Raw genomic sequence first — 13,682 nt, forward strand, 5'->3', positions numbered from 1 at the left:
TCATTGATAATAAGCAATAACGTTGAAAAATCATAGGTTGGGATTTGAATCTTGGACCTCTCTATCAAGAGGCCGAATTTTTTAACCACTAGCCTATCACTGCACTGTTATTGTTGTGAAAATATCCTGCTAATATCCCGAATTCAGTCCCTGAACCCCAGTCCCAGAAAAAGTATTGTTGTTGAAGCTTAAAGTTATTGAACCTCTCTGTAATTTCTTTTTTGATTCATATTCACGTGAATTTCTGTTACACATAAATATTCTATGCATCGCAGTAAACGTTGGAAATAAAGTATTTTCACATACTTTATTGATATGCAAAAGTATAAAGTATAATTACCAAAAAATTACCCAAATTATAATTACCAAAAAAAGTAGGATACGTTATTATAAAGTATGGTTGGCAACCCTACGTGTAGGCTACACTCACCTCGGGAATATATAAATCATGGGGTCGACTCGGTCCTCCTGGTCAGACTCCATGTAGGCGATGACGTCCAGCCCGAACGTCAGGAACTCGCCGTCGAAGAAGCGGTTCATCAGAAACATTTGCCCTGTTGGCCAAAAAACTATTTTAATAACTAGCTAATTGTTACAAAACAAATTCCGCTTCCTGCTTAAAATGCTTAAAAATAAAGCCTTTCTCCCTTCCACAATTTAGACGAATCTAACGGCACCATATAAAAGTTGGTATTCTGAAGGTGGTAAAACTCTTTGTGGTTCGTCTCCGGCGGTACCACCGCCACACCTATTTCTGACTCATAACAGCAGTGTTAAGCGCTTCTGTGTTCTGGTTTGAAGGGTGTGGTAAGGGAGACATACTTTTCCGAGGCGTTCCGGCTCTTCAGGGGTAGCGGCGCATCTGTGGCCGACCAGGTAGGAATATGCAATCCTACCTGGGGTCGATTACAGATGTCCATGGGCGGCAGTAGCCACTTACCATCCGGTGGACTCATGGAGTAGCAGCTCCATATTATAAAGAAAAGTATGTTAAAATGTCATGCCTAATGCCTCGTGTGTCTAAGGGTGGATTGCACAGAAGGCTCGTTAAAAGTTTGCGTGAAAGTTAACTATAAATAACTTTTACGACAGCAAAATGTAAAAAAAATGTTTTTTATCATTAACGCCATTTGTCTCACTGTCACCACAATTTTTATTCTACGTTGATAGAGACGGAATTGTGACAGATACGGAAGTCAAAAACAATAATTTTAATCGACCGGTTAACATAATAACATTCGTTATAATATCATATTAACAGTAACAAAAGTAATCTAAGCATGGTGGGGAATAGCTCGAATAGGTTTGATGGCTGGTTAGGCTTATGTTAACGTTAAAGTTTCATGGTGCAACCCACCCTTAGTGTCTTAGGTACACATTTAATCACTAAACTTCCATCCGACAATTTCTTCATACTAGACAGTATCAAACGATCTTTGGTAGATAAAATGTGGATCGATTGATTATGAATAACGGGCGAAAACAGATCGAATCTTGAGCAATAGTATAGTACACAAAGAGGACGTTAGCTTAATATTCTACAGCAGCATGAAACCTGCTTCCGGCGTTTCCAATAACAAAAACGACGCAGCGCGAGCGGAATTTGCTGTCCGCGCATTTCTGAACACGCAACGCCACAAAACCAGCGATTTGTACTACTGCCAGCTATTGTTTATATAGTCAATTTTAATGTCTTATTAAAATTATTTAAAGTTGGCCTTTTGTGGTTCGACACCGGTGGCACCACCGCCACACCTATTTCTGCCTTATGGTACGTAATGGCTGGTAGGTAATGGTAAGAGACATGGTAAGTGGCTACTGCCGGCCATGGACATGTGTAATCAACCCCAGATAGGATTAGATATTCCAACCTGAAGTCGGTCACAGATACGCCACTAACTCTGAGGATTAAGCTGGAACGCCTCGGAAAAGTATGTCTCACTTACCATACCCTTCAAACTAGAACACAGCAGTGCTTAACACTGCTGTTGTTGAGCAAAAATAGGTGTAGCGGTAGTGCGAACCACAAAGGTTTCCACCACCTTCACTTTTGTGACACAAGCTTTGTTCAACCGCTGTTTTCGTGGCCTCTATCTTTCAGATATATCAGTATGCCATCTGTCGCGAGCGGCGCCCTGAATCGCCAACTAGTGCGTGCCTCGCGGTTGTAAATCACAATATTGAATTAAATACAAACATAAAACTCCCTTTACAACCCCTTCTGGTTTTATTTGTTCAGCAGTTGGAGACCCTTGACTTTTCCAATCGATGAATGATGAGGTTCATGTCTGTTGTTTGTTTTTCAAAATGTAAATAGACAACTGTATGTAGTATTATGGTTAGTACATTTAAACCCTTTGTGGTTCGACTCCGGCGGAACCACCGCCACACCCATTTCTGCCTCATAGTGCTGCTGGGTTCTGGTTCGAAGGGTGTGGTAAGGAAGATATACTTTATGGCATTCCAGCTTAATCATCAGGGGTAGCGGCGCATCTGTAGCTGACCTCAGGTAGGAATATCTAATACTATCTGGGGTTGATTACAGATGTCGTTGGGCGGCAGTAGCCACTTACCATTAGGTGGACTGTATGTTCGTCTGCCACTCCTATATTATAAAAAAAAACCTTCAATTAATAAAACAAAGCAACGTGGAAGGCAAACGCACCTATAACGTTGATAAGAGCAAGCGCCTCGCACGTGTAGTACCGGTACGCCCACCAGTTGTGGTAACGCAGGTTCTCCCACAGGTAGTCGAGGATGAGCTTCTTCTTCGTCTTCTTCTCGATCTCCGTGCACACGCCCACGTCCAGGTCCATCATCAGCGCACGGATCTTGCCACCCTCCCAGGACTTCCACAGCCACCGCGGCGCGTAGAACAGCATTGCCTGGAACAAGGTGGTAGAGTTAAGGATGAAGGATGAATAGCATTAGGTCCTTTTTGGAATTAATTTGTTGGTAGTCTCAAAATTAACATTTTTTTTATAATATAGGAGTAGCAGACGAGCATACAGTCCACCTGATGGTAAGTAGCTACTGCCGCCCATAGACATCTGTAATCAATCCCAGATAGGATTAGATATTCCCACCTGAGGTCGGCCACAGATGCGCCGCTATCCCTGAGGACTAAGCTGGAACGCCTCGGAAAAATCTGTCTCCCTAACCACACCCTTCAAACCGGAACACAGCAGCGCCTAACACTGCTGTTGTTAGGTAGAAATAGGTGTGGCGGTGGTGCCGCCGGAGTCGAACCACAAAGGGTTCTACCACCTTCAAAACGTAACATACCTTCGTTAAGATTAAAAAGTGTAGAGTGCAAAATAATAGTGAGTGTATCATTTTTGAAGTGAATGAAAATCTGCATAAATACACATTTTTGTTTGGTAAATATTTTTAACAAAATGCTTCCATATTTCTGTGGAATATTTCATATACTTAGTACTTTTTTTTTGTCTTTTATGATACATTTCCGTTGATAGTGATATTCCGTTGAAGGGATATTATCACTTGATATATGTCATGTAAATATTATAAACATGGTGATATCATTTAGTTATGTGATACAAGAGCTTAATGGGTTATAAGCATCTTTTACCAGTTAACCATTTGTCAAAGCAGAATCAACAATTGGTATGTGGTTATTATATTGTGGGTCAAGTACCATTTTAATTTATGCCTCTTATAATTTGATTTACCATTTTATTTCTTGACGAGGGGGAAACCTTGAAAAGGTACTTTATGCCGTGGGAGCGGCACGGGGTTATGTGGGATTCTTACCGCACTAAAACCCCCCCGGTGGCCGACCTCGGCGCTGCGTGGAGGACTCCGGGATCTCCAACGGAACGCAACCGGAGTCCACTTGGCGCGTTGCCCCGTCGGGCTCCGGCTAGGTGAGTTTGAAACTCCCCACACCATCTGGTGTTCACGACGGTATGCGACGATATACCGCCGTCCATCCCGGGGTTGCTGGCCGGGCGGTTCGAGCTCCCACTCTTGCCGGCCGCAACCCCGGAAGCCCCCTTTTAGTCGCCTCTTACGATAGGCAGGGGATACCGTAGCCCTATTCTGGTCCCGGAACTACAGGGACATTAATTTCATTTACCAGAATTTAGTTTAACTGTAAGTAGCTGCTTTTCTTACCATTTCAGTTCAAACGGTCGTTTATCAAGGTAAAGTTCTCAAATATTTCGTTATTTGGTCTTCCTTTATTACCGTGTAGTTACAATAAAATTCATTGGGTCTTAAAAGTTCATGACAATATACCCATGACAATGTATATCGACAAATCAAGCGTGATTTAAATGTCCCACGACTATCAACTTTCACTATAAAACGGAACTGAGCGTGTAAATCAAACAGCAGACGGCTTGTGTTAGTCTTTTCAACCTGAATGTCTTTATTCCCGTGTACTAGGGTTCCGTACACAGAGGGTAACAACGGAACCCTATTACTAAGTCATCTGTCTGTCCGTCTGTCACAGGGTCCTATCTCCTGAACCGTAATAGATAAACACGTGAAATTTTAGCAGAGTATGTATAAGGCCGCTCTAACAACAGATAAAAAAAAATAAAAATAGTTGAATATTAATGGGGGTCGCATACAAGACACTATTTTTCGCCTTATCTATTAAACCGTAACAGGTAGACATTAAAAAATTTCACAGTGCACTTTCTTGAATGGCTGATATAATAACAAATACTAAAAATAAACAAAAAATACTAAATATGAAAAATTTGTGGTACGGAACCATCGTGCGCGAGTTCGACTTGCACTTGGCCAATTATTTTTAACGTTTTAAGGTTGAAAACACAAGTGCATTCGCAAATTACGCCCATAAATTCATCTGGCTAGACAGTATCGTAAAATGCTAAAGCCTTTTTACGATATGAACTATTATTGCAGCTTTCATCGCGAATGTTAATGGTATTTATTTTTGGTAACACTTTGCCATCACTGTCTTTCGAGATATGTTGATAGCGGAGTTTAATGAGCACGCCGATAGATGGCGTTAGGTGTAACGAGTTCAAGTTAACGTCAAATTTGTTTTTTAATATTTTTATACGGATGTAAAAAACCATAAAAATTAAACCAGGAGTATCTTGCTTACTTTTTTGAAAGAAAGAAAATTTGAAGGTGGTAGAACCCTTTGTGGTTCGACTCCGGCGGCACCACCGCTACACCTATTTCTACCTATTAACAGCAGTGTTAGGCGCTACTGTGTTCCGGTTTGAAGGGTGTGGTAAGGGAGACAGACTTTATCGAGGCGTACCAGCTTAGTCCTCAGGGGTAGCGGCGCATCTGTGGCCGACCTCAGGTGGGAATATCTAATCTTATATGGGGTTGATTACAGATGTCCATGAGCAGCAGTAGCCACTTACCATCAAATGGACTGTATGCTCGTCTGCTACTCCTATATTATGAAAAAGAAAATATATTCGGATAATCGCAACACCTATGAAATCGGAGAGATAAAAAATAACAAAAGCTTCCAAAAACAGTATTCATTTACTTTATCTTCGAAAAAATTACGGCACTTTAAAAAAAAATTAACATTTGTTGTGACGTTTGATGCCATTTCAAGTTAAATACAAAATTCAAGATTTAAACCAACCTGTTTGTTTACCCAAATTAGTTATTATTAAAAATATATTTTAAGGAAATCTGCCTAAAATAAAAATTAAAATAAACAAGCTATTCTTTAAAGTATGCTTCTGTCAAGTACCTTTTTCTAGGACGGCAGCGGGACCGTTTTAGGACCGCTCGTAATTCTCGGCACCACTCCTTCGGACTGCGAGGGTCCTTATAAGTCACAAGTCCTTATAAGTCACACGTCCTCAAACTTCACACAAGGCACTGTATTATTTGTGTGCATGTAGATTGTAATTTTATTTTGTTCTAGTTTGTTCATTGTTGGCTAAAAGTAAACAATTATTCAGGTGGTAATAACATATTTCAGATTCCTTTAGCACTTTGGCATCCACGTACCGTATGCTTGGGTTCGAGTCCCGTCGAGTAATATTATTGCCTAGATATACGTACCTATTTGTTGAATCATGACTATTCGTCATGGCTTGTAGTTGTTTAATGTAAGTATCATTTTCCAATAGTACGTACGACGTACAATGCCTTATTATGTAGAAGTTCATGAAGGTGGTAGAACCCTTTGTGGTTCGACTTCGACGGCACCACCGCCACACCTATTTCTGCCTAATAACATCAGTGTTAAGCGCTGCTGTGTTCCGGTTTGAAGGGTGTGGTAAGGAAGACAGACTTTTCCGAGGCGTTCCAGCTTACTCCTCAGTGGTAGCGGCACATCTATGGCCGATCTCAGGTAGGAATACCTAATCCTATCTGGGATTGATTACAGATGTCCATGGGCGGCAGTAGCCACTTACCATCAGGTGGACTGCATGCTCGCCTGTTACTCTATATTATAAAAAAGTAAACATACAATGAAATTTAAAATCATTTTTTAAATCTGACTGATACTTTCAAAGTGAAAGTTGTAGAAACTAATAATTTATTCCGTTCCGTTTATTTAGTCCGTATAATATTAGTCTAATTAAATAAATAAATAACTTTATTTCGATATTGAACACTAATCAAATCAAATCAAATTTATTAGTGAAATGGTTAATGTACATATTTTAACAACAATACTACGCATTTTGTCATCACTGACATCCAAAATTATTATAAAGTTAATGTATTAATTATTATTATTTAAATACAAAATATTACACACAAATATCATAATTTACAAAGTTTAATGCATTATATTATATCAGGATTTTACGCCATTTATTTGTATAAATATATTATATTTCAATGTACTAAAAATACACGATTCAGTGAAACGCATTCTACATTCAGTAGGCGGAAATGCATTTCGCAAATAGGATTCAGGCGAAGCGGTGTGATGGACATGTCCGGTTCGAATACTCAGCTTTCTCGATATATAAAGAGGAATGGATAGCTTTCTTCTAACATAGCTAATGAGGCTGGGGAAAGGCGGCACGACTTTAGAATCAACATGAAATCATTAGATTTAAAGCAGATTCCCCTTTTTAACTATTTATAATCGTCGTGCAAGATGCTACGTTTATGAAGAACTAACGAAAGAAACTCCACGATCAATATCTTTTCGATAAAAAGTGGTACAATCATATTTAACTCCTTGCTGCTCCACTGTCAGGATCTGCCGTCAGACTTTGTAAAAGATATATCGATAAATGTAATAGTAAGCTGCAGAATCTAATATTTTATATTATTGGCAAGTAATATGTTGTTATTATTATAAAAATAAAACAGCGCGTTGAAATAATTAATTTATTCCACTTTATAATATTAGTCTAAATAAATAATGTAAAGTGGACTTTATTTCGATACTTAACACTAAAAATATACATTTCAGTGAAACACATTCTACATTCAGTAGGCGGAAATGCATTTCGCAAATAGGATTCAGGCGAAGCGGTGTGATGGACATGTCCGGTTCGAATACTCAGCTTTCTCGATATATACGGAGGAATGGATAGCTTTCCTCTAATATAACTAATGAAGCTAATAGAGGCATTGCTACTTAAAAATCAACGTGAAAATATTTTATTCAGAGATCCTCTTTTTGAAAGGTACGAAATAAACAAAACCGTTTTGCAAAGTGTTTCATACATGAAGAAGTAACGAAGGAAATTCCATGATGAATATCTTTTCGATAAAATTCCAAGCACCTCAGACCTCAAAGTTACCTATGTGCGTATTAGAAATTAATTGTCACTTGCTTAAACGGTGAAGGAAAACATTCTGAGGAAACCTGCATACTTGATAAGTTTTAAGAAAGAAAAGTGTTCAATGGTATGCGAAATTTTAGTTCCGATACTGTCTTCGGAAGCGCTGTATGTCCAAAAACATTAAACAGTGAAAGTTTTCGAGCAAACGTAAAGCTCAATACTAAGAGTACAGTACCCTTACCATGAGTTTTTACGTTTTGACAAATATGACTGTTTGCAATTATGACTGTTTGAAAATACGTATTTGCCCATACAAATTCCAAACAGCGCCCCTAGCAGATTGTATCAGAACTATAGTGTCAGTAACGTTACATTAGATGTCTAAATTGACAAAATGGCGCTTTATGTTTTGCCTCTTTTTTTGCGAACATGTGAGGCAGACAAAAAGACTTGAGCACTTATTGTTACGTTTACTCAGTCTACTGAAGCAAACGGAAAAGAATAATGGATTGAGTAAACGTAACGTAAAATTGTGGGATGTTTTGAAAACTTATGGTAAGGGTACAGGTGTAGCGGTAACCTCCCAGTCGAACCACACAAGTTCTACCACTTTTCAAGTAAAAATATCCATATACATATCTGACATAAAGTCTAAAAGTCTAACACACAAAGCGGCTTCTTTGCCTCTCCAATGACAATATGAAAATACAAAACAAATTTTCATATTTGGTCTTTCCCACGGTCCGGTTTTATTTATTCCGCGCGATTACACGCTGCGGTTTGGCATATTGAGTCATTGTGCAAATTCGATCGTTTCCAATTTCAAATTTTATGAACAGCGAACTCAGCCAAGAGATCGAAATTTAATTACTGGCAACATTTTGGAGGCAGTTAAACGTGAATGGCTCAATGTTGCCAGGTCGGCCAGTAAACCACGCCACTTACATATAACTGCGATAATAACTCATTTGCTGAGCACTCGCTAATCGTTGACGTGGCCCTGAAAAAGCACGTGTCGCTAAACGACTCTATGGTCGGTTCGAAATTTGAAAATTAACAATTATTGCCGGCTGGTCGTAAACTGAAAATATTTTGGCTGGAATCCGTGATACTAAAATATTGTTTCGCTGTAAAAATCAAGGATTCTGACGCGTGAATTCGCAACAGTAACCGTTGTTTAGTTTTTAAATTAGAATGTGTAATGAATCAGTAATGTAAGAGCACAACTACTATACAAGAATCATTTCATAATTATAATTATCTTGAACGTCGGTAAATAATCCAGAACTCTACTATCGAAATATAGGAGGAAACAAATTCAGAAGCATCACCGTCATACTTATTTCTACCTATAACTACACCTATTTCTGCCTAATAACAGCAGTGTTAGGCGAGTGTGGTAAGGGAGATAGACCTTTCCGAGGCGTTCCAGCTTAGTCCTCAGGGGTAGCGGCGCATCTGTGGCCGACCTCAGGTAGGAATGTCTAATCCTATCTGGGATTGATTACAGATGTCCATGGGCGGCAGTAGCCACTTACCATCAGGTGGACTGCATGCTCGTCTGCTACTCTCACATTATAAAAAAATAAAAAATAAAAAACTACTATAGTAACAACAGTGTTAAGCGCTGTTGTTCTCTGGTTTGAAAAGTCTAGTAATGGAGAAATACGCACGTGTGTCTAGCCACAGATAGGACTGTAATCCTATCTGGGTTAAATTACAAATGTACATCGACGGCAGTGCCCTTAATAGCGTTGGGTATACTGCAACTTTATTTTTTATTTGCATTTCATACAAAAATGTCCAACACTAAAATAGGAAGATCGTATAAACTTGTATGAAACACATTCCATTCACTCATTCTTCCGCGCTATCTTCACGCGCGGGCTAGCACTGAGCACAGAAACGTGAAGAACGTTTGAAGATTGTCACTTGTTGCTTCGAGACCGACATCAGAATAAACCTACATATTTACACGCAACACTCCTTTTATTGTACGTGTGATACAATGGGGTTGTTTAATCTACTATACAGTTTCAGATAAATTGCAAGTTCATTTGTTATTTGCATTTCATACACAAATATAGAATACTAAGCAACAATAGGAGTATCGTACTTAAAATGTGTACGGAAAACATTCCATTCACTCATTCTTCCGTATCTTCACGCGCGGGCGAGCAGTGAGCTCACAAATGTGAAGAATGTTTGAAGATTGCCACTTGTTGCATCGAGACCGACATAAGAATAAAGTTACATATTCACACGCCACACTTCTTTTATTGTACGTGTGGTACAATAGGATTGTTTAAGCCATTCACGCGCGACTCATGTTTTATGATACATCAGGAATATTCTCCATTCATAGCGCTTCATAATATGTAGTAGACTTTTTATTGTATAATATGTAGAAGCAGACTTGCATGCAGTCCACTGAATGGTAAGCGCCTATTGCCACCCATCTGTGATCAACCTCAGGTAATTAGATTTCTACCTGAGATCGGCCACAGATACGCCTCTAACCCTCAGGATTAAGCTGGAATGCTTCAGAAAAGTGTGTCTCCCTTTCCACACTCTTTAAAGAACACAGTAGGGCTTAACACTGCTGTCATTAGGCAGAAATAGGTATGGCGGTGGTGCCGCCGGAGTCGAACTACGTAGGGTTCTATCACCTTTAAAACCTCCATAATGCCATTCACGCTGATGCTCTCGTTAAGATTACTGTATCAGATACTTTGTCCCATCATTTTTAGGTTTGCTACACAAACATAGACTCAACCGTAAGTGTTCTACTGAAACTGTTCCACTCACTCATTCATTCTTCCGCACTCTTGCATATCAAGACACTTGTTGCTCCGCATTGAGGAACATACTCTTTGCAGAACTTGCTTTGTCATTCTAAGGCAGGTAACATACGAGCGACAGCTTAAATCGACGAACGTTGGTGGATGTGTCGATCGTATGTATATTAGCTTCCTAAGTTTCTGTTCTCTTAGGTCATTCGCACAAGACACCTCTGTTGCACTATAATAAATACAGATCTGTTGTTGCAATGCAAAAGTAGTCTGATTGTTTGTGTTTAAGTAAATAAATAATATCGAATTGTTCATCTGTTAGTTCAAATAATTGAAACCCATTACTGGACACTGAGTCCTATAGGTCATATATTGGTCATAGTTCACTGCGTTGGCCAAGCGCTAGTCATAGGCTTTTACACACATTCTAGCCGTGATAGCCTAGTGGTTAAGAAACTCGGCCTCTCGATCGAGGGGTCCGAGGTAATGGGCAGTAATGGGTTGATGATGATGATGATGACACACATTCTTGAGAACTTTTTTTAGAAATTTAAGGTTTGTAGGTTTCCTCACTGCGTTTTAATTTCTAGTACACACATCATTTTGAAGTTCATACCAGCCTCTAGGTACATACAAATAGTTCTTTATAACACAGAAATGCTAATGGCTGCAAATTGTTTGACTTGTAATGCAGGTTACGTGGGAATTCCGTACATTAGATCTACCTTGCGTACAGCCCTTAATTGTACAGTTCATTGGGCATTTCGAAATTGCTATAGAGAAGTTACTGTTTCTGCTTACGTATTTGTGATGAAATTTTAGATAGTGTACATGAAAAAATATACAAGAAATTTTAGATACACTTGTTAATTTATATCGGATATTTTATACCAGACAAGTTGTATTAAATTATAGAATGTGTAAGAACGTATTCATATTTACCGTAACCCAGTTACATAGACACGGGCCATGCCTGTACAAATATTACATAGATTTTTTTGTCTGTAAAGAATGAAACTTTAATCCGTGCAATATGTACGGTGACAGAACCCTACGTTGTTTTATAGTATCGGCTCTAATGCAGCACTTATATATTTCTATCCTTATTACTGAATTGGGTGTTGTTTTTAGATTATCGATTGATTATAGACTACTATGAATGGCAGGGATTAACATTCGAGCTGCAGGACGTTTATATTGTAAAAATAGATGTAAATGTAAGAAAAAAAAGAATTTATATTTATTCTTTAGCCATCGAAAAGCTCCGAGTGTATTTATAGAGCACTCCGCTAATGCTGAAAGGTTGAACTGTTATGTCTGTGCGTAATAAAACGGATATTGCCGCGTGCATCGCTTACGGAAATTGGAGCGAATGCGCCGGCGCCGCCGCTGATTCCGCGAGGCGCCGCGTTTGAACGGACGAGTTCACTGGCCTGCTTACTTTAGTTTAGTTTAGTTAGCTTTTACTCCACTGCGGAGGGTAATGTTTTTCGAGCACGTAAATACGTATGTAAGTCTCATTCTTTTGCATGGTCTATAACCCAAAGGGCTTGACATTCAGCATGTCGTTGGATTTAACTAAATTGTGGAGTATCATGGATTTCTTCATTTAAAAATAACTACAACAAATAATTTGCCTATTCTTCTATCTTTTAAGTTACACAATGGAAACATGTTATGTGTCGATTATGTTTGACGAATTATTTTTATTTGTGCCTAAGATTGAAGGCGTTGCAAAATTTAAGTAAGAAGCAAAATTTAAAGTTGATAGCTTAAAATTTACAATAAACGAATCTCCAAACGTGTCTCAACAACTACGTAAATCAGCCAGCCAGCCAGCCAGCCAGGCACGTCAAGTGGACTAGTAAACCAAACGAGGCCCGAACAACATTAGCTAACGCGGAATCAATAACACGAATATTGTTGCAAGGTGTTGCATTGCACTTTCATCCCAACGGCTTCATATGCTTGCTATTATTGGCCGTTGCTAGCTTCCTGCAACGCTGGCTGCCAAATTTACTCTTATTGTATAAATATTGGGAGATTAAGCCGTTAATACGCTGTATTGTGTTTGAAGAGGGTGAGGTTTGCATGTGAACATGCTTGAAAGATTGATGTTGGCTTTTTTGTTAAGGCAATTATTTTTTTATAACAAACGAGCGTGCAGTTCGCTAGATGTCAAATGGCCATTACCGCACGTACACATGTGTAATCAATTCCAATAGAATAAGGGTTTCATCTAAAACTGATCACAAATGCCTAAAAACTAAGTTGGCTTCCTCATATGTAACCCGACATCCACACCCTTGTATCTTAACATAAGAACTGCTTAACACTAGAAACAAATATGTCGGTGGTACCGCCCTGGTCGAACCATACTTGTTCTACCACCTACCGAAATATTTATTTATTTTTATAGGTATAAGATATGAAATATACTGACACTTTCGAATTCACACAAGTGATAACAAAAGACGTCACTTCTATGATGGTAAAGAAAGAAGCTTCTATTGTGGACCTCATTAAGAATTCGAATAGTTCTGATTAGGGGAGTCTTGCAGCTTGATCCTGGCTGCCGGAGGCGCAATATATTTCTAGTTATTGTATAGTAATAATTACTAAATAAAATAATTATTAAATGTCACAAATTACTTCCATTTGTGCTTCTCTGGTACTAATATTTAGACAATGGCGTTCACTCGGTCAGTGGTGCTAAAAGTTAAAAATATTTTTGGCGTTTTAAAAACAATGTTTGTTTTATATTCCGTCAAATAAGAAAACGTGTTTGTGCGGCGCAAACAATCTGCGTCTGTCGTAACAAACAGATAAAATTATTGCCACGAATACATTCTGTTTTCTGTTTAAATAAATATTGTTTGGTGAAGCGGAAAAATTGTATTCGAAGGTATATTTTTGTTTAAAATACTGGTATTTTTAAATATAGCTCTATACTTCATGTAAAGTAAAAATAACGTATCATTAGTTACACGTTAGAAATACAAAGAAAGAAAGAAAAATGTGATTTATTTATAAACTTTTTTATGATGCTTTACTTTATTTTACACATTAAGTTTATTATAGTTTAATGATCGATTTAATTTTATATAATTTTGTGTTATATATCCTTTATATGTTAAATATTTAGAATAATAAATATCAACAG

General features: G+C 38.4%; 1 protein-coding gene across 5 annotated transcripts in view; it reads right to left on the reverse strand.

Moving 5' to 3' along the window:
* Positions 1-13,682, reverse strand: part of shakB (Innexin family member shaking B) — an 89,235-nt gene that overhangs the window by 4,201 nt on the left and 71,352 nt on the right. For all 5 annotated transcript variants that reach the window (XM_073079282.1, XM_073079281.1, XM_073079278.1 and 2 more), the window contains 2 exons: positions 2,666-2,885; positions 431-554 (listed from right to left, as the gene is read on the reverse strand). In XM_073079282.1, coding sequence (XP_072935383.1) covers positions 431-554; positions 2,666-2,885 — 344 coding nt within the window. The remainder of the gene's footprint in view (positions 1-430; positions 555-2,665; positions 2,886-13,682) is intronic.

The sequence above is a fragment of the Epargyreus clarus genome, unplaced genomic scaffold (assembly GCF_041222505.1).
Source record: "Epargyreus clarus isolate Ecla_fem2 unplaced genomic scaffold, WU_Ecla_fem_2.2 ptg000014l, whole genome shotgun sequence".
Classification (NCBI taxonomy): Eukaryota; Metazoa; Arthropoda; class Insecta; order Lepidoptera; family Hesperiidae; genus Epargyreus; species Epargyreus clarus.